The 21,163-nt window shown below is 41.5% G+C and overlaps 1 protein-coding gene across 1 annotated transcript in view; it reads left to right on the top strand.

The window, feature by feature from the left end:
- The window catches only part of si:dkey-112e17.1 (uncharacterized), a 58,245-nt gene extending 40,411 nt beyond the window's left edge, over window positions 1-17,834 (top strand). Inside the window, exons 2-7 of the mRNA XM_060907566.1 lie at window positions 10,265-11,112; window positions 13,104-13,155; window positions 13,603-13,714; window positions 13,882-14,009; window positions 15,127-15,357; window positions 15,684-17,834. Coding sequence (XP_060763549.1) covers window positions 10,265-11,112; window positions 13,104-13,155; window positions 13,603-13,714; window positions 13,882-14,009; window positions 15,127-15,357; window positions 15,684-16,112 — 1,800 coding nt within the window. The 3' untranslated portion in view covers window positions 16,113-17,834. The remainder of the gene's footprint in view (window positions 1-10,264; window positions 11,113-13,103; window positions 13,156-13,602; window positions 13,715-13,881; window positions 14,010-15,126; window positions 15,358-15,683) is intronic.
- Window positions 17,835-21,163: the final 3,329 nt, after the last annotated feature.

Genomic DNA, 21,163 nt, shown 5'->3' with positions numbered 1-21,163 from the left:
ATACTGGTGTTCTTGACAGTTGTGCAGACGGTCTCCAAGAAGCTACAACCCACATCTCTCACTTTTGGTAAAGAAGCTGGTCTAAAGATTAGTCCCCAAAAACCAAGACCATGCTCATTAGAAAGTTCCACAATCAGCACCCTTATCAGTATGATAAGTAGATGGTGAGCTTTTAGAGCAAGTGAACCACTTCAGATATCTTGGTTCCACTATCTCTAGCAACGGTTCCTTGGACAAGGAAGTCAGTGTGAGAATTAGCCACACTTCCAGTGCATTTAATGCTCTAAATAATATCTGGAGAACTTGTGGTACCACACTCAACACAAAAGTCAAGATCTTTTGGAAGTGGTGTCCTCACACTTCTGCTGTATGGTTGTTCCACATGGGCTCTGAAACAACACCAGCTAAAGACACTTGAAAGCTTCCATCACGCCTGCTTACAGAGAGTCTTAAAGGTGAGGTTTTACCATCACGTCTCAGGCAAGGAAATCAGGAGAAGGACGGGCCGCTGTAAAATCAGCATAAGTTTCAGTCAACTCCGCTACTTTGGCCTTGTCTTACGGATGCAGAAAAGCAGATGACGTAGATACCTCCTTGACTGGGTTCCTGCCTACAGCCATTGGGGTATCAGTCACCCGTGGACAAATCTGTGGAGCTGGCTAGGCATTACACAGAGGACAGGGAAAGATGGAGACGGCTTCTCTCCTCCATCAGTCATGACCTGACCTGCAGCGAGCAGCGATACCCATCCTAAAGTGGATGGAGACCTGACCAAGTCTCCAATAATAATATTGTGTTTTATGATACTTTTCTTAAACGCTAGAAATTATAATACTTAATTTATAACTAACAACAATTAAATAAATAAGTATAATTAAATATTAGTGCTGTCAAAAATGTCGCGTTATTAACACGTTAACTTGACTCAATTTTAACGGCGATAATTTTTTTATCGCGAGATTAACGCTCTGTGACATGATGTAGGTTTTTCATAAGCTTTTGAAACTGCCAGGAACTTGGAACAGAGACTTTGCTTAGAAAACCAATAGCAGCTAGACTGTAATGCCACGCCCCGCACAGCCAGAGTCCTCTGCCCCCCCCCCCCCCCCCAAAGAACCAGTACAGGCAGGGCGCGCTAGTAGAGATGGGATTTATGGCTCTTTGATGGGATCCGCATCTTTGTGATCCGTTCTTTGAAAAGAGCCGTTCAAAAGACTGGCTCATTTGGCTCTTTTTAAATATTTATTCAGTTTTAAGAAGACAGCGTCTAAAGAAGCCAGATCCCTCTGAACTGTAAACTCAATGCTATCCCAGAAATCCTTCCTGTAATATGCAAATTTGGCCGCCTCTGATTGACAGCGCGACGCATCAACAGGCAGAAAGTGTAAAAGTACAAAATGTGTTAAGTGAGCTGAAACAGTAAAGATCAGATTCAATGCAATATTTATCAACGAACAACTTAAAGTTAATATAATAGTGTACTTTATATTATAATCAAGCATGTCAAGCCTACCATCACTGTGTAACCTGTCTCTCTGAGTTGTAGACTAATTCAAGCAGTAGATCACTTCACTCATGGTTCTTTTGCTAGCCCTGGTGTTCGGCTTAGGTTTCACTTTGCAGTGGCTGTATCAAGACGTGTTATGCTTTGCAATACAAAGCAAGCCCATTCACGTTTTTATGCTGATAAGAGAATTACAATGGTTTTTCATGTGACAAAAATGTGCGATTAAATTGCGATTAATCGCGAGTTAACTATGACAGTCGCGACATTAATCACGATTAAATATTTTAATCGCTTGACAGCACTATTAAATATATAAACATATAATTTATAGATGTAGAATTATTATAAATTATGTATAACAACTTTTGAGTGAAACATGTAATGGTATCATATATGTTACACTAGTCAAGTTTATTTGTATAGCGCTTTTAACAATAGACATTGTCGCAAAGCAGTTTTACAGAATTTGAATGACTTAAAACATGAGCTAATTTTATCCCTAATCTATCCCCAATGATGAAGCCTGTGGCGACGGTGGCAAGGAAAAACTCCCTCAGACGACACGAGGAAGAAACCTCGAGAGGAACCAGACTCAAAAGGGAACCCATCCTCATTTGGGTGATAACAAACAACGTGATTATAACATTTTTAACAGTTTTAACATGAAGTCAGTTTCAGTGATGTTATAAACTCTTCACTGATGGAAACTTGAGTGTAAAACTGTTCATGACAACTGCAGTCCTAAAGTTAGCAAGTCAACTGTAGTCCTCAGCCATAAAAGCATTACTGTAAGAGTCCAGAGCGTCTTCCAAATGCGACTTTCAACTGTCCATATGAGGCCGTCCTCCACAGGAGCGATGTGATGAGACTCCAACCAGATGTAGGGCATCAGGATGGATCAGGCAGATCGGAGGAGCAGAAGAGGTTCAGCATCTCGATCTCAGGATTGACATGTAACTCAGAGGGACAGACAGAGTGGGGGGAGGGGAGAAAAAGAGAGCGACAGAGAAAACACAGGCTGTTAGGTATGCCCAATGTCACCTGATGTGTATGAACAGTATACATTTCGTGCTGAGTGCAAGCAGGGACTCCGGCAAAACTAACTATGACAGCATAACTAAAAGGGGAGAGCCAGAAGGTAACACAGGCATGAGGGGCCCCGGGACATAAAGCAGCAGCCACTACACCGTCAACAAACTTGAGTGAGCAAGCGAGTGGGGACTGACAGCATCCATACATCCCAGTTTACCAAAACACTGTCTGAGGATCCTCCAGATCTACTCCTTTACCTCATAAACACCATTAACACAAGGCTTGACTAAACAGACATGTTTTCAGCCGAGACTTAAACGCTGAGACTGTGTCTGTTCCATAACTGTGGGGCTTTGTAAGAAAAGGCTCCACCCCCTGCTGTAGCAATATTTCTGAGATGAAAGAAAGCTATTGGGGTAATGTTGTTATTGATATGAGTTTCAAATGAAAGACTGGGGTCAATAATCACCCCGAGGTCTTTTACTGCTGCACGTGAAGAAACAGAAAGGCCATCCAGAGTTACTGTGGAATCAGAAAACTTACTTCTAGCTGCATGTGGTCCGAGTACAAGTACTTCAGTCTTGTCAGAGTTAAGCAGAAGGAAGTTAATAACCATCCAGTGTCTAATGTCCTTCACATATTCCTCAATTCTATTAAGCTGGTGTCTCTCATCAGGTTTTGCAGAAACTTACAGCTGTGTGTCATCAGCATAACAGTGGAAACTAGAACAATGCTTACGATTAATATCACCCAGAGGTAACATATATAAAGAAAAAAGCAGTGGACCCAAGACAGAACCTTGTGGAACACCAAACTTTACCTCAGTATGTCTAGAAATATCACCATTTACATCAACATACTGATAGCGATCAGTTAAATAAGAGCTGAGCCAGGAGAGGGCCGTTCCCTTAACTCCCACAACATTTTCTAGTCTATCCAGAAGAATGGAATGATCAATGGTATCAAATGCTGCACTAAGGTCAAGCAACACAAGCAGCGAGACACAGCCCTGATCAGATGCCAACAGTAGGTCGTTTACTACTTTAACCAGAGCTGTGTCTGTGCTATGATGAGGTCTAAATCCTGACTGATGCATTTCATGGATGTTATTCCTATGTAAATATGAGCATAACTGCTGTGCCACAGCTTTTTCAAGGATCTTGGAGATAAAGGGGAGGTTTGATATTGGCTGATAATTGGACAGCTGACAGGGATCAAGGTCAGGTTTTTTAATCAGGGGTTTGATAACTGCTAGTTTAAAGGATTTGGGTACATAGCCGATCCTGAGAGAAGAATTTATTATTTTTAGAAGCGTTTCAATTACTTCAGGTATTATCTGTTTGAATAGACATGTAGGTAAGGGATCTAGTACGCAAGTTGAGGATTTTGATGCGGAGATTAATGAATTTAGTTCGATTTCTCTAAGGGGAGTAAAACATTCTAACTGATGATCTGATACAGTTATATTGTTAACTACAGGGTCACTTACATTGTCTGACCTTAAATTAGTAGTTTTTCCCGGTTAATTTTGCTACAGTATTAAATAGGAATCTAGGATTATTTTTGTTTTGTTCTATTAGGGAGGAGAGATATGTTGATCTCGCAGCACTAAGAGCTTTTCTATACTTCAGGAAGCTCTCCTTCCACGCTAATTTGGACGCTACCAATTTTGTTTGACGCCATTTACGTTCCAATTTTCGAGTGGTCTGTTTTAATGTGCGAGTGTCATCATTATACCAGGGTGCTAATTTTTTGTCTCTGACCATTTTCCTTTTAAGAGGAGCTACATTATCTAACGTATAGCGGAACGTTGACTCTAAGCATTCAGTTGTCTGATCGAGTTCTGCAGGGGCTGACAGTGACCCAATCAAAGTTGATAACTCTGGGAGATCATTTATAAAGCTCTGTGCAGTAGTTGACGTGAATGTACGTTTAATACAGTAGCGTGGTGAGGTGCATATATTATTACTCAGACATAGTTTGAATGAGATGAGATAATGATCTGAGATAACTTCAGACTGTGGAAGTGTGACTATATTTTCTATGTTTAACCCGAATGTTAGTATTAGATCGAGGGTGTGACCACCATTATGGGTCGGTCCTATGACATTCTGCTTAATCCCGACTGAATCTAAAATGGACACAAATGCTGTTTTTAAAGGGTCTTCTGGGTTATTGAAGTGAATATTAAACTCTCCGACAACTAAAGCTTTGTCTAAGGAAATAACCAGATCTGAGATAAAATCTGCAAATTCAGAAAGAAACTCAGAATATGGCCCCGGGGGCCTGTAAATAATAAGCAATGGAATTAACTGGGTAGACTTATTTTTCGAGGCTACATACATTATATGAGTATGAAGAACTTCAAATGTATTCAATTTATAACCAGGTTTGTGTGTTACACCTAGATGATCATTATAAATAACCGCAACGCCTCCTCCTCTGCCAGTTAGACGAGGCTGGTGTATATAACTGTATCCAGGAGGACTCGCTTCATTTAATGCTATATATTCATTTGGCTTAATCCATGTTTCAGTTAAACACAATACATTAAACTCCTGATCAGTAATGAGTTCATTAACCATTAGCGCTTTAGATGTAAGAGATCTAATATTATACACTATATTATATACTTTATGATTTCTTATGATTTATAATATTGCATAGTTTTCTATAATGTTTATATTTTTTGTTTTTTTAAATAATTTATTCAAATGTTGTTTTTTGTATTGTTTAATTGTATGAGTTATGTGGGAAATTATTTAAAAAAAGAAAAACCTACCAGACTTTATAATTGCTGAGGAAAAATGTCTATATGTAAAATTTTATTTTTTATTTATTGTATTTTTTATTTGTATTTGTCTTTATCATTTGTCTGCCTCTCTGTCTGTAAATACCTTTCTCTGTAAATATACTGTGTGTGTTTGTTTCACTCTGAGATTTTGGAGTAAACACTCCTCACTGGGCCTCTTTCAGGGGAAACAGGAGAGCTCGACTGTTTACAGGGCTTTGCGTGTGAGTGCGCGTGTGTGTGTGTGTGTGTGTGTGTGTGTGTGTGTGTGTGTCAGGAGTTGGAACTCGGCCTCCTACTGCTCTCATGAGCTCATGTAACAACCTGCTGTTATTGTGAAAATCAAAATATCAAGCAGAGTTTTTAGCTATATGTGGAAATATTCATCTACTAATATATTATTTAAATATTTAATTATTTCCCCCCCAGGAGCCATAAACCCTAAACACATCACAGGTCCAGTGATCTGAGTCATTTGCTCATAATAATGAATATATAATTCACTCACGGAGAAATTTTTACAGGGCGGCACGGTGGTGTAGTGGTTAGCGCTGTCGCCTCACAGCAAGAAGGTCCGGGTTCGAGCCCTGGGGCCGGCGAGGGCCTTTCTGTGCAGAGTTTGCATGTTCTCCCCGTGTCCGCATGGGTTTCCTCCGGGTGCTCCGGTTTCCCCCACAGTCCAAAGACATGCAGGTTAGGTTAACTGGTGACTCTAAATTGAGCGTAGGTGTGAATGTGAGTGTGAATGGTTGTCTGTGTCTATGTGTCAGCCCTGTGATGACCTGGCGACTTGTCCAGGGTGAACCCCGCCTTTCACCTGTAGTCAGCTGGGATAGGATCCAGCTCGCCTGCGACCCTGTAGAACAGGATAAAGCAGCTACAGATAATGAGATGAGATGAGAAATTTTTACAAGCTGCTGTTGAGGATGATGATGATGAAGTTGATATTGTTGATGATGGGGTTGAGGATGATGATGTTGTTGATGATGGGGTTGAGGATGATGTAGATGTGGTTTAATCTTGTTGGTGTTGAGTTATATTGATGATGGTATTTAATGTGGTTGATGTTGGCATTGATGACAATGATGGTGTTGATGGTAATGGTGATGAGGAGGATGACATAGTTGATGATGTGGTTGATGATGATGGTGTTGGTGGTGGTGATGACATTGTTGGTGTTGAGGATGATGTGGTTGATGTAGGTGATGATGACATTGTTGATGTGGTCGGTGTTGGTGGTGATGTAGTTGATGTGGTCGGTGTTGGTGGTGATGTGGTTGTTGTTGGTGGTGATGTGGTTGATGTGGTCTGTTGGTGGTGATGTAGTTGATGTGGTCGGTGTTGGTGGTGATGTGGTTGATGTGGTCTGTTGGTGGTGATTATGGTGTTGGTGATGATGTAGTTAATAATGATGTGTTTATCAGTTGCAATAATGTTGATGTTGTGGTCAGTGTTGGTTGTGTTGAGGATGACGTGTTGATTTATAATGTTTTTGTTGATGAGCAGGTGGAACTATAGATTATTTTGTTTAATGTATGAAAGCATTATATATTTTATAGATTCACTCTTCAGTCCATCAGTAATCTCAGCTGTTAATTAAAGGTGGAGGAGATTTTTAAGGAAATCCCGAACAGATCATCAGCAGGTTTTTCATGTTAATAGTAATTCTGAATTTCAGTGTGACGCTGGAAGAGCTGATTAATCAGAAAAAAACTGTCTGCCTGACTGTTTGGAGATCTTTAAACCAGTCATATGTTTGCCCACAGCATTTTATTGGTATGTTTCCTCTTATTGTTCTCGGTGTGTTTCCTTACAGCGTATCAGTCATGTGTTTCCTCGGTGTGTGTTTGCTGTGTCTTTCCTCAATAACAGAGGCAGTGAAACATCTGTGTCAGCTTGCTCTTGGATTTGCATCTGAATTCAATTTTCTCTCTGTTTTTCACAGCTGGAATATATTACAGTGAGCGAGCAGCAGAAATATCTTCCCACAGTTAGCGCAGTAGCGTGCAACACACCCACTGTTTTACCTTTATCTTAACTCTCCTGGTACAGGGTCATAATTACTGTTGCACATTTTAATAGTCCCTTTTTAAATCTGATATTGTTATAATATCTATAACATCACTAGCAATCATTGCCATTACAATTATTCCAAGTCGTGTTCGGGACTCAGACACAGTTTCAGTGTTTAAGTCTCAACTGAAATAGATCTGTTTAGTCAAACCTTTTGTTAATAGTGTTTATGAGGTAAAGGAGTAGATCTGGAGGGACCTCAGGCAGAGAGCGTTTTGGTAAACTGGGATGTATGGATGCTGTGGTCTCCCCCCCCCCCCCCCCCCCAACACACACACACACACGTTCACTCTGGTTTGTTGACGGTGTAGTGGCTGCTGCTTCATGTCGCGGGGCTCCCGCATGACTGTGTTATCTTCTGGCTGTCCCCTTTTAGATTAGATTAGATTAGATTAGATTAGATTAGATTAGATAGAACTTTACTGATCCTTTTGGGAGGGTTCCCTCAGGGAAATTAAAATTCTAGCAGCATCATTACAAATAAACAGAGAATAGAAAATAGAGAAAACTTCTAGATAAATTAAATTAAGTATTTATATATAAAAAAGAATAAGATATGGGAAAAGAAGAAAGAAAAAGAAAAAAAAGTCCAGCAGGAGAGATATTGCACTTAATATTGCACATTGTCCAGTATTGGGGTGGCACGGTGGTGTAGTGGTTATCACTGTCGCCTCACAGCAAGAAGGTCTGGGTTCGAGCCCCGTGGCCGGCGAGGGCCTTTCTGTGTGGAGTTTGCATGTTCTCCCCGTGTCCGCGTGGGTTTCCTCCGGGTGCTCCGGTTTCCCCCACAGTCCAAAGACATGCAGGTTAGGTTAACTGGTGACTCTAAATTGAGCGTAGGTGTGAATGTGAGTGTGAATGGTTGTCTGTGTCTATGTGTCAGCCCTGTGATGACCTGGCGACTTGTCCAGAGTGTATGAGATGAGATTGTCCAGTATTGCTTATTGTCAGTCTCGGCTACTGCTCCTTCCCGTCCTCTGTCCTCCTGTTCCCCCTCCTCCCCCCCAGAGAGGAGTTGTACAGTCTGATGGCGTGAGGGACAAAGGAGTTTTTGAGTCTGTTCGTCCTGCACTTGGGAAGGAGCATTCTGTCACTGAACAGGCTCCTCTGGTTGCTGATGACGGTGTGCAGAGGGTGACTGGCATCGTCCATGAATTTCAATAGTTTGTCCATAGTCCTCTTCTCTGCCACCGTCACCAGAGAGTCCAGCTTCATGCCGACCACAGAGCCGGCCCGCCTGATCAGTTTGTCCAGCCTGGATGTGTCCTTCTTGGATGTGCTGCCCCCCCCCAGCACACCACGGTGTAAAACAGGACACTGGCGACCACAGACTGATAGAACATCCACAGGAGTTTCCTGCAGGTGTTAAAGGACCGCAGCCTCCTAAGGAAGTACAGCCTGCTCTGTCCCTTCCTGTATAAGTGTTTGGTGTTGCAAGTCCAGTCCAGCTTGCTGTCCAGCCACAGCCCGAGGTACTTGTAGGAATCCACAGCCTCCACCTCGACTCCCTTGATCAGAACTGGTCGTGACCTTAGTCTGGACCTCCCGAAGTCAATGACCAGCTCCTTGGTCTTTGAGGTGTTGAGCTGCAGATGGTTCCTGTTGCACCAAACGGCAAAGTCCCTCACCAGGCTCCTATACGCCTCCTCTCTGTCGTCACTGATACACCCAACGATGGCTGTGTCATCGGCGAACTTCTGAATGTGACACAGCTCCGAGTTGTAGCAGAAGTCCGTGGTGTACAGGGTGAAGAGAAGAGGGGATGTTATGATGTTATAGTTAGTCTCGCTGGAGTCCCTGCTTGCACTCGGTACACAATGTACACTGTTCTTCACCATTAGGTGACACTGGGCATACAACCTGTACCTGTACCACTGTACCTAACAACCTGTGTTCTCTCTATCAAGTTACACATGTCACTCCTGAGACAGCAGAGATGCTGAACCTCTCCTGCTCCTTGGACCTGCCTGATCCATCCTGATGCCCTACTTCCAGCTGAGGTTCTCATCACATCATTCCTGTGGAGGATGGCCCCACATGGACAGTCTAAAGACACACTTGGAAGACGCTCTGGACACTTGCAGTGTTGCTCCGATGATTTTGGACTACAATCGCCATGATAACTTTAGGACTGCAGTTGTCATGAACAGTTTTACACTCAAGTCTCCATCAGTGAACATTCGATAACTTCAACAAAACAGACTTCCTGTTAAACTATAATGAGTTTCCTGGTTCCACAGTTGTACTTTGTGACTCTATAGGACACCGTTATAGAAGTGAGTTATTTATAATCACGTTGTCTGTTATCACCCAGATGAGGATGGGTTCCCTTTAGAGTCTGGTTCCTCTCGAGGTTTCTTCCTCGTGTCATCTGAGGGAGTTTTTCCTCAACACCGTCACCTCAGAGTTGATCGTCAGGGATAAATAAATTCATTAGAGATAAAATTAGCTCATGTTTAAAGTCTTTAATGTTCTGTAAAGCTGCTTTGTGACAGTGTCTGTTGTTAAAAGCACGACACAAATAAAATTAAATAAATAAGACTATGAACTTGCAATACTTTATACAGACGGCAAAACATTGTAGTAAATGGGCTGAACACAAAGTATTTTTAGAGTAAATTATTTCTAGTATTTTAGTGTTTACATTAACACTTACTATAATGCATTAGCCATGTGTTTTATTTTAACCTTAGTTTTATCCTGTTTTCTGTTTGAGTCGTTACTATAGAAACGATAATGTATAAATGTACCTGTGCTACTGTCAGAGCTGCTATTATAGAAAATTAATTAACACCTTCTGACCAATCGGAGTCCAGAATTCAACAGCTCTGACTGATATTTGTGTGTGTGTTTTTTTGCAGGTATTTTTTGGATGTGGAGCAAAGCTGGATGTTGTGGATGTACAGGGTCTCATTCTGTCTCCTGGTTTTCCTCATAATTACTTGTCAGGGACGCACTGTGTCTGGCAGTTTTTTGTCCCCGTCGGTTATCAGCTGACGATGGAAATGCTCGATTTTGATGTTTTTGAGAGTTCAGAGAGGAACTCGACCTCATCAGCAGAGATGATCATGAATGAAAATGGTGAAGAACATCTCCTTACCAAAGGACTGACCAGGAGTCAACATGTGTTAAAGGATCAGTCCATGGAAATGATGGAAAACAGAGAAGAATCCAGCAGAATGGAGTCTGAAGTGTTGAATACGCTGAAACAGGTTTCTGAGCCTCTGTCCAAACCTCCATTATTGGATAGAGAAAAAGAAAAGGCACAAAACTCCATGTTTCCTTCATCTTTAAAGGATAAAATGGACCACCTGCCTCCTTCCAGCAGCCCAGCATCCATCATCGAGGACGAGCCTGAAACCCTGCAGCCAGTGAAGGATGCATGTCCGAATGACGTCCTGTACATCACAGATCTCGTCACATTTTCATCACGGTTTTGTGGCTCCAAGTGTCCGCCTGACAATCAGCTGGTGTTTGGATCTGACATTGAGATGGTTGAGGTGATAATGGAGCTCATCACAAACACGCACTGGGGTCGAGGATTTGCGCTGATCTACCGTTATCACAATCGAACCACCGAGGCAGCAATCCAGGTCGGGAGTCAGAGGTCATCAGTGCCCCCTGTTGGCACAGATGCACTGCTTGCTGCTTTTAGCGTCACTGCTTTATTCACTGTGAGTCTTCTGATCGCCCTCTGTGTGACTCGGAGGTAAGACTGACTGGGGTGATGATGATGATGATGATAATGGGTGAAACCATACATCAGTCTTTTACCATAATATCGCTGCTCAAAATTGGTTAAATCATTAGAATTAGCGTTAGCACTAGGTGTGGTGCGTTTTCACTGTTTGTTCAGCTGGACCTTTTGTCCTCTATTTTAAGTCGATTTAATCCTCTTTCCTCTGCGTGGGCGCCATTACTTTGAAGTGAAAATCTGTGTACTCATACCTGAGCTTGTTCCTTTTGTGGGAAATCCGGCCCTCAGCAGCCGAAGAAAAATAAACCACATAAAGGGCAGAAAGAAGTGGGAGACAATGCACGGTGCGTTTACTGGAAGTGTGACAAAAACACCGGCGGGTCAAGACTGACTTATTTTTTTAAAGATTTTTTGGGGGCTTTTTTCACCTTTATTGGATAGGACAGTGTAGAGACAGGAAATGAGCAGGAGAGAGATAGGGAGGGATTGGGAAATGACCTCGGGTCGGAATCGAACCCGGGTCCCTGGATTTATGGTATGGCGCCTTATCCACCTGAACCATGACGCCCCGACTTATGTTTTTTTTTCAATTCCTAAAGGTTTGTCTTTTAAAACTGCTCATCATAATGGTTTTCTGTGAGCTAACAATTTTATCTTCCAGCTCATAATGAGTCCTGTGGCAGTTTACTAGCAATTACAGATTTTTATTTATTAAAGTAAATGTTGAACATTTTACAGTTTCACCTCTGACTGTTCCATGGTGCTGACATTGGGTGCTGACATTGGAGACTCCTTCCAGAAACATTATAGAAACACATTTCTCCTCACAGAAAACTTTACAGAACTTTTATTTTATTTATTTAATTTGTTAGAACAAGAGCATTAATATAAACTTGCGCTACTATCGGAGAGAATTAATCAACACCTTCTGACCAGTCAGAGTCCAGAACTCTACGGTGCTGTGGATGATCTTTAAATCGTTTAGAATTTTTATCCACTTTATAATGATTATGTATATTTCTGAGTAGGACTGAGGGATATGATTAGAGAACATCGATATCATGTTCAGTGCCATGGTGTTTTCTGAGATTGTGGATATCATCTATAATCTGTTTATTAAATAAAAAAAAAAGTTTTAAAATTAATTACTGACTTGAAGCTGCTGATGTGACGTTATAATGTTGTCCTTAATATTTAAAATTGTAAAAGGAAAAAAAAAGCTTTTTCAGGGTTTAGTGTTTTTTTATTCATGTGCTATAAATACATTATTTTTTAATATGTCAAATTGGCTTTATTTATTTATTTACAAGATTTAAAGAACAAGTTTCAGACAAAATGCTGTACAATTTAAGTTCTAACAGTAATTAAATAAAATACAAATAAAATGAAACAAAAGGTAATATAAAAGATTAATTATGCATTAAAGAAAATATAAAAATGAAATACTTTTATTAAAAATAAACAAATGTATGATTATTTTATATTTTTTTAATGAAACACACAGCTGGCAGAAATATCATTGTACACATCATGTATCACAGAAATGTCAAGATTTGTGATGTAACGAGATTTCTGTTGTGTGACCTGAAACCCATTTCTCATCTTTTTCAGTTATTATTAGAATAAAATGGAACATTATGGCTTTTTTTTTTTTAAAGATGTTTCTGAGAAGGTTTCTGGCATTACAGAATGTTCTGTTCTTTCGAGAAAAATATCTGAATGAGTAAGTTTAGAAATAATTTAGTTAGAGGAGATCATGTTGTTGTTTTTGTCAGTAAAGCGGAAAGAAACGACGTGCAGGCAGCCAGAGGGCCGAGATCATCCGCTTACACCTCACAGTCTATTTCACATTACACACAGAGACAATAAAAACACACTTGAGATGAGGGTGTGTGTGTGTGTGGGGGGATGTATTAAAAGTTGATTACTCCATAATTGTGGCAATAACAGTGACTTCAGCAAATAATAAATGAGAAAAATGTCTTTTTATTGTTCATTTACAGACCAAAACTGTGTGCGAAAGAATCGACCGTGACGTCGTCTGTCACCTCTGAGGTAATCAAAGAAAAGAAATGAATCAGTGATAAATTAACAAAATGAAATGTGTGTGTGTCTGGTCCAGTGCTCACCACCATGGTGATATTCTGAGCTCTTCACTTCCTTCCTGCTTCTTTACGGCTCCACTGCGAGTGATGATGTTCCCGGTGTGACGCAAAGAGGTTTAAAGGCCCTTTGTAGAAGTGTAGTGTAAAACTGTGATTTGTTTGTGTGAAGTGTTTAGCTTTCAGTGAAGATCGAGTTGTGTTAGGGTTTTGTAAAGTTCTGTGGATTATGTAGAATTTTAGAAAAATAATTTTGTAAGATGTGGAGTTCACAGTTGTTTTGTAAAATGATGGAGGTGGTGTAAAGGTTGGAATGGTTCTGCGGAGTTGTGTGTTTTGTGAGCTATGTAGATGTACAAGTTGTGTGTAGTTGTGCTGTAATGTGTGTATTGTGTTTCAGGTCCCAGTTCAGAACTTGCACACTGATGGCAGTGAACTTCAGCTGGTTACTGCGAATCGCCCTGAACAAGAACTCGACAAAAATGACAAAGCCCTCACCTTCCCTCGCACAGGTAACACCCTCATCTTACCTCACACGGGTCGCGCCTTCACCTTGCCTTACCTCGCACGGGTAGCGCCTTCACCTTACCTTGTACAGCCGGTGCCCTCACCCTACCTCGCACAGGTAGCGCCCTGATCTATCCTCATACAAGTAACAGCCTTCTCTTACCTCACACAGGTAACATCCCAGAATGCAGAACTTCCCAAAATGCGGAGTGTTCTAATGGATTGATGGAGATGGAATTGGGAACAGATGAAGTGTTTGTGATCTCAAACACAGACACAACATCGTTTTCACCTTCCACGGTACACACGCACACACGCACATGCACATACACACACACACACACGCACACACACACACATGCACACACATCTGCTGTACTCATTAAAGTGTCAGAGAAATATTTCCCGGCTGTGTTCAGTCAGGAACTGAATGTACTCTGGCGTGTGTAATCAGATTATCAGGTACAGTTGTAGTGGTTTATTGGGATTAAAGTGTGATTAGTGCACTAAACCTCTTTGTAGTATGAAGTGGATTTAGGACGTGTCCCACTCCATATCTCACACTAAACTCATTCAGGAACAGCAGTGCTGTCACTCGCATACGCAGCACTCCGAGTGTTTGCATCTAATGCCACAAATGAGTTTATACTGGTTATAATGTTTATATTGGTTATACTGGTTAATGTACCATGCAATCCTGCGATATTTATTCGTCCCTGTGTTGAGTCTGAATTAAAGCAAAATTGATTCTTTTGATTTGTTTGCTGTTTTTGTTTTTTTCACACAAGCCATAAAATGAATCAAAAGCAAAACAAAATGTGTTTCGTGCTGAAAACCTCCTCGAATAGCTCTTTGACTTGTCGTTCGGAAGTCCACTTCTCCAGTCCGGTTCATTTCTCTCCTGGAAGGATCCTCAACATGTTGGTAGGCAGCATTCCTGCACTCCTCTGAGAGGGAATGCGAACGATGGATGACCCATCACTGTGCTGTAAGGAAAAGTCTCAGGGCTCTTTGGTCTTGATTTTAGCCGAGCCAGGTCGTTACTTCATCAGGTCGCTTTGTGGGTTTCTTGTTGTGCTTCTCAGCCATTGCCAGATGTGGGTCTTTGCGACTAGCAAGCTGTTTAGACTGTGGCTATCAGGCCAGATCAGTTCTGTTCCGTGGTGTAGCTCTGGCCGCTGGGCGTGGGACTGTCTGAGTCAGACACAGCAGTCTTGAGGTGGTCCTTGCTGAGGCAGAGAACAGCAAGCTGGTGTCTGTATTTATTATAAGTTCTGTGTAATCTCTCACTTCGTATCCAGGTGATTCTCACCATCCCTGATGGTTAAGAAGCTAAAATTATAAATTCAGTGATTTACTTCGGTTTTTAATTGTATAAATAAATATTTATGAACGTTATCTGTAATCATTACTGCAGCACCGTGAACGTTTTCTGCGATGCAGTGACACGGGATGTGTGCAGCCCTCTGATTGGATCCCTCAAAGCGAGCCCTCCAACTGGCTGAATCAGGGTAGCCATGTTGGATCAGTACGTTCTCGAGCGTGGAGCCTCCGAACCTTCCACGACTCCCCACTTCCTCTTCCTAAATTAAACAGGAAGTGGTGCAGCTGGAAATTAACGAGCCCCTTCACCAAACTCGTGGACACTGTGAGTTCATATTATTAAAAATAAATTAGGTTTCATTTAAGTATAAGGATTACTATTATTTATTTAAAACGTACTGAAAGTGTCATAGGTCCTTGTTGATGTCTGTTGGTAACTGAATGAACTCAGACGTATGTAATCAGATTATCATCTACATTTTCATAAATTATCAGGATTAAAGTGTGATTACTGCATTGTGAAGTGGACTTAGGGAGTGTCCCACTCCACATTAAACTTGTTCAGGAACAGCACTCCCACATCTGTTTTTATATAACGTTGTAAAAATGAGTCAGTCATCTGCACATTACGGAATGTGTTTGGTTCCTCAGGTTTCTCCAGGTTCTGTGGTGGACGACGGTGATGGTGTGACAGTTCCCTCAACTCAGTGGCAGCGGCACTACAGCGTATCACGATTGCACACATCTCAGCAGATCTGTGAGCCCGATGGTGCCCTCTGTGGCCTGGAGCAGGGAGTGGGGGTTAAAATCTGTGAATTCTCTACTGATGATCATAACCTGTCCATCCCTGTGTTCGCCATTTCAGAAGATGACGATCGAGAGCCTCTGGTTTCAGCCAAACATCAAAACCAAGTAAAAAACAACGAGATGGAGAATCACGAGTCCTTTCCTTCATTAGGCTCCTCCCATTTGGCTTTTATGGATGAGGAATCAGCTGTTTTGAACATGTCCAATAAGATCCAGCATCCCTCGCTGAGTCATGTGACTGTGCCGTGTGACTCTTTAGGGAAGGACATGTGATGAATCAAACCGCATACCATCATACTGAGTAGCGTGTTATCTGTTTTACACACACTTTAGTGAGCAGCACTATGTCCATTTAAAGGTGCAGTATGATGAAAGTCTTAATATAATTTATTTAAATGTCATAATTGATTGTGTAATACATAGAACACTTTATTGGGACGGTGTGGAAAATGCAAATAAAAAATAAAGCATTGATTTGTAAATGTACTTTGACTTGTATTTCATTGCAGACAGAATGAATATTTCATGTTTTGTTGGTCAACTTTGTTTCATTTGTTAATATCCATCCATTCCTGAGCTTCAGTCCTGCAACACATTCCAAAACAAGTTGGGAGGGGGACATTTAGGGCGAGTAATGAGGTACAACAATTAAATAATGATATGATGTGAAGCAGGTGATGTCAACAGGTGACTGTAATCATGAATTGGTACAAAATCAGTCTCCAGGAAAGGCCGAGTCTTTACTCCTCAAAGACGGACCGAGGATCTCCAGTTTATCAACAAATGTGTGAGAAAATTGAAAATTATTGAAAAGTTTAAAACCAATGTTCTTCAAAGAATGATGGGAAGGGATTTGGATATTTCACCCTCTGTGGAGCGTAATGATTCAAGGAATCTGGAGGAATTTTGGTGAGTAAAGGGCTCAAGCCGAATCTGAACCCCCGTGATCTCCGATCCCTCAGACGGCATCAAGAACCGTCATTCATCTACAGCTGATAGAACCACATGGGCTTGATGACGAGCTTCAAGATGACGTCTTTTCCAGGGAGATTTCAACAAGACAATGCAAAACCACATTCTGCTCACATTACAAAGGCGTGGCTGTGGGAGAAGAGGGCGTGTCCCCTCTGTCCCCAATAGAGAATGTGTGGAGAATTTAGAAATGAAAAATATGACAGTGGCGACCCCGAACTGTTCCGCACCTTCAGACCTGTTTACAGGAAGAACGGGACAAAAATAACACCTGAGACACTTCATCACTCGGAGTCTTCAGTCCATAAACAGCTTTTAAGTGTCGGGAGAAGGAACGGGAGCGTTATAAACATTATAAAGTGGGAAATGCTTTACTGTCCCAGTGTTTTTTGAAATGGGTTGCAAGAATCAGAATTGAAATGTGTTTATTTTGAAAAAAACAAAATTGATGAAGTAAAACATCAGATAATGTGCTGTTGTATTGGTGTGAGTGTAATACGGGTCAAAGATTATTTACAAATCACTGTTTTCAGTTTTAATTTCAATTTTCAGCTCAGCATACCGTCCCGACTGTTTCTGATTTGGAGTTATGTTACTGACCCTCCACTGATCTGTACTGATAATCGATTATTTCATGTGTATCGTGTGTCCTTTAACATTATTGGTATAATGCACACTTTAAACTATGATGACTTTCCCTTGTTTGCTTCACTTGTTCGTACTGCTCTAAAAAGTGTGCGTTTGTTGGTATTTTTATGCATTCTCTGGATTATTAATGCTGCTAAATATTTCTCTCTGTCGTGGTGTAAGCGGAGCGAGTACTGCGCTGTTATGGATTATGTTTTTGTAAATGTGTTTATGCAGCATTTTCCTGCACAGGATTTGGGGGGTGTCGTATTTGTAAATGCACGAACGGTGATGATGTTCTCCTGCAGGCAGTACATTTATAAAGGGAAAAATGATTGTTGTAACAAAAAAAGATAAAAATAAGAAATGCAGTAACTAACATCAGTATAAATAAAACGTGGATTTAGCAGCAGCAGTGATGAGTAAATGATTTTAATGAAATTTTACTAATTTGTTTTTGTGATGTTAACGTTAATGCAGTGGTATAGTTTGATTTTCAGTTCTGAATGATGTTTATTTGGTTGATTTCAGTTAGTGTCTCTCCTCAACACTTTAAACCCTGAGAAGGATGCAGGCTTTAGACCCGTAGTCAAGGTTTAATCTGAGCCTTGAAGGAACGTGTGGGACGACTGAGGGGACACACACACACACACACACACACACACACACACACACAGCCTGTAAATAGTATAGTAGTAAAGCATAGTTATGCTGTGTGATGGTTGTAGTGTTCTGTGGTCGAGTGATGATAAAATACGAGTTGTAGAAGTGATCACAGCAAGATGTGGTGGTAAAAGTAAGTTCATGTGGTTCCTGATAATAGCATGACGATGTGGTAGTAACAGTGTGGTCTTGTGGATAGGAATATGGTTTTATGATGTGGAGTAGGAATAATATCACATGATGATAGTGTCTGTTCCTCTTGTGCCACTAACCCAGCTGTGCCCCTCAAGGCCTGGACTCCACTTGACCTCTGAAGGTGTGCTGTGGTTTCTGGCACCAAGCTGTCAGCAGCAGATCCTTTAAGTCCTGTAAGTTCTGAGGTGGGGTCTCCATGGATCGGACGCGTCTGTCCAGGACGTCCTACAGATGCTGATCGGATTGAGATCTGGGGAATTCAGAGGCCGAGTCAACACCTTGAGCTCTTGGTCGTGTTCCTGAACAGTTCCTGCAGTGTGTCAGGGAGCATCATCCTGCTGGAGGAGTTCACTGCTGTTAGGGCATACTGTTACCATGAAGCTCTGCAACAGTGTGGAAGTAGGTGGATTGTGTCACAGTGACATCCATGTGAATGCCAGGACCCGAGGTTTCCCAGCAGAACGTTGCCCAGAGTAACTCTGACCAGCCTGCAGCTACACACCGATACATAAGCTGTGATGCACCGTGTGTCTGATTTCTTTCTGCCAGAGCCAGCAGTAACTTTTTCAGCAGTTTGTGCTACAGGAGCTCTTCTGTGGGACCGGACCGGACGGACTTGCCTTTTCTCTTAAAAGTTTTCCCCATTCATGAACTCCCACATTTATTTATGTCCATTATAGCTTCATCAATCTCTTGATACACCATGGACCAGAAGAACTTTAGCCAAAGTGTGAACCACAGAGATATTGTAGTCTCCTGTAAGATTCAGACACACCAAAAATAGATGAATGGAATTCTTAGAATGGATTAAGAATAGAAAAATTTGAATAGAAGAATAGAAAAGAGAGCGAGAGAGAGCCTGATCAAGTACTAGGTGAGAAGACGTCAAGACAAAACGGCTGGGATTTTAAAAGGGAACATATGCTCTTCAGTAAAATGACCTCCATGGACAGATTCTTATCCCTGTAATCTTCGCTTATGGAGGGTCAGCATTCACCAGTTTGAGGCTCACCCCTTGGAGTATTTCAGGTGAAAGTTTTGACTTTCTTTGATCTTCATATTTGCACTGCTGGTTTCTGATGTAAAGAAAAAGACAGGAGCACAACATATGAGGCTGAGTTGAGATATGAGGCTTCAATTTCTGACAAACATCGGTCATTAAATTATCCTGGAATTTGCTGAACACTGAGTGCCAGATCTCAGCTTTGGAGTAAAATTGGCAGAACAAACCTGCACTCGTCTGTGTCTTTGTTAAAGTTAGCTATGGGGTGAATTTGAGGAAGATCAGAGAACACGTTTTTCACCCTAAAAACTCCAAGGGCCTTTGTGTTTTTGATGTTCTTGGATCTTAGATTAGATAAAACTTTATAACAGAGAAAAGAAATAGAGAAAAGCTTCTAGATAAATTAAATTTTTACATATATAAATATAAAAGAATAAGATATGGGGAGGGGGGGAAAGGGGGGAGAAGGGGTGTTAGGGTAAGTGTGTGTGTGGGGGGGGAAGCAGGAGAGATATTGCACATTATATTGCACATTGTCCGGTATTGCTTATTGTCAGGCTCGGCTACTGCTCCTTCCCGTCCTCTGTCCTCCTGTTCCCCCTCCTCCCCCCCAGGAGAGGAGTTGTACAGTCTGATGGTGTGAGGGACAAAGGAGTTTTTGAGTCTGTTCGTCCTGCACTTGGGAAGGAGCATTCTGTCTTCCCTGCATCTCCATAATGTAGGGTGTGAATTTGGGGAAGAACAGACTTTCTCTGATCATCTTCATATTTTCACTGTTCATTCCTCGTGTCAAGACATAGACAGGGGTGAGTTTGCTTTACCTGTCTCACTCCAAAGCTGAGATCTGAGGCTTCAGTTTCTGACAAATTCCAGTCAACTACAGGACTCAAATTTGCTGCAAATAGAGCCTTAGATCTCACTTTTGGAGTGTGATGGGCCAAAAGTAAGTACTCTCCTGTCTGTATCATGACCCCAGGAACTCTGTCTGAATTTGGGGCAAATCAGAGAATGTCAATTTTTCACCCTGAAAAAAAAAACATAAGGCCTTTTGTTTTTACAGGTGAAAAAAATTTAATATTCTCAGATCTTCCCCAAATTCGCTTTGTGGGCTACTGGGACTGAGAATGTAGACAGTCAAGCACGGTTGTTCTGCCAATTTCACTCCAAAGCTGAGATTTGAGACTTCTATTTCTGACACACATACCAGTCAATAAAATATACTGGATTTATTTATTTATTTATTTATTAGAAACAGAGCCTCAGATCTCAGTTTTGGAGTGTGATGGGCCAAAAGTAAGTGTGCTCCTGTCTATTTCTTGACTTGAGAAAACCACAGTCTGAATTTGGGAAAGATCAGAGAACGTCAATTTTTTTTTCATATGAAAAAATGTTTAATACAGTGAAAATTTTGACCTTCTCCAGTATTCTTCATATTTGCCCCACTGGTAACTAGTAGTTTTGTATAGTGTCACACCTCCAGATGAGCATCTTTAAGCCAGTTGTTAAAGGTGTCGCCTCCTTCATGTATAGTGGCGTAGCGCCCCGCCCCCCAGCACTGCTGTTACTGGTCAGTGTAACACTAGGTAGTCAGTGTCTTGAGGGGATTCCTGACATTTAGCGCGTATAGGGGACTCTGTAGCCCGGCGGCTGTTCTGGCATGTCTTGATCTAAGCCTGTTTGCTTGAGTCCACTGTCTTCTAGTTTGGTTGAGGAAGCCAGGTAGTGGATTGGTGGGGTCCTCCATTAGTTCCCCACCTCTGGGAACATTTTAGTTCCATTCCTCTCTCCAGGAAGTTTTGATGTTGAAGTTTGCCTTCTTGGTCTGACAGAAGGGTTTTCTTGATTTTAATCTTGAGGTGGTAGG

This window comes from Neoarius graeffei, chromosome 24, assembly GCF_027579695.1.
Source record: "Neoarius graeffei isolate fNeoGra1 chromosome 24, fNeoGra1.pri, whole genome shotgun sequence".
Lineage (NCBI taxonomy): Eukaryota > Metazoa > Chordata > Actinopteri > Siluriformes > Ariidae > Neoarius > Neoarius graeffei.
This window is presented reverse-complemented; position numbering and strand designations above follow the sequence as displayed.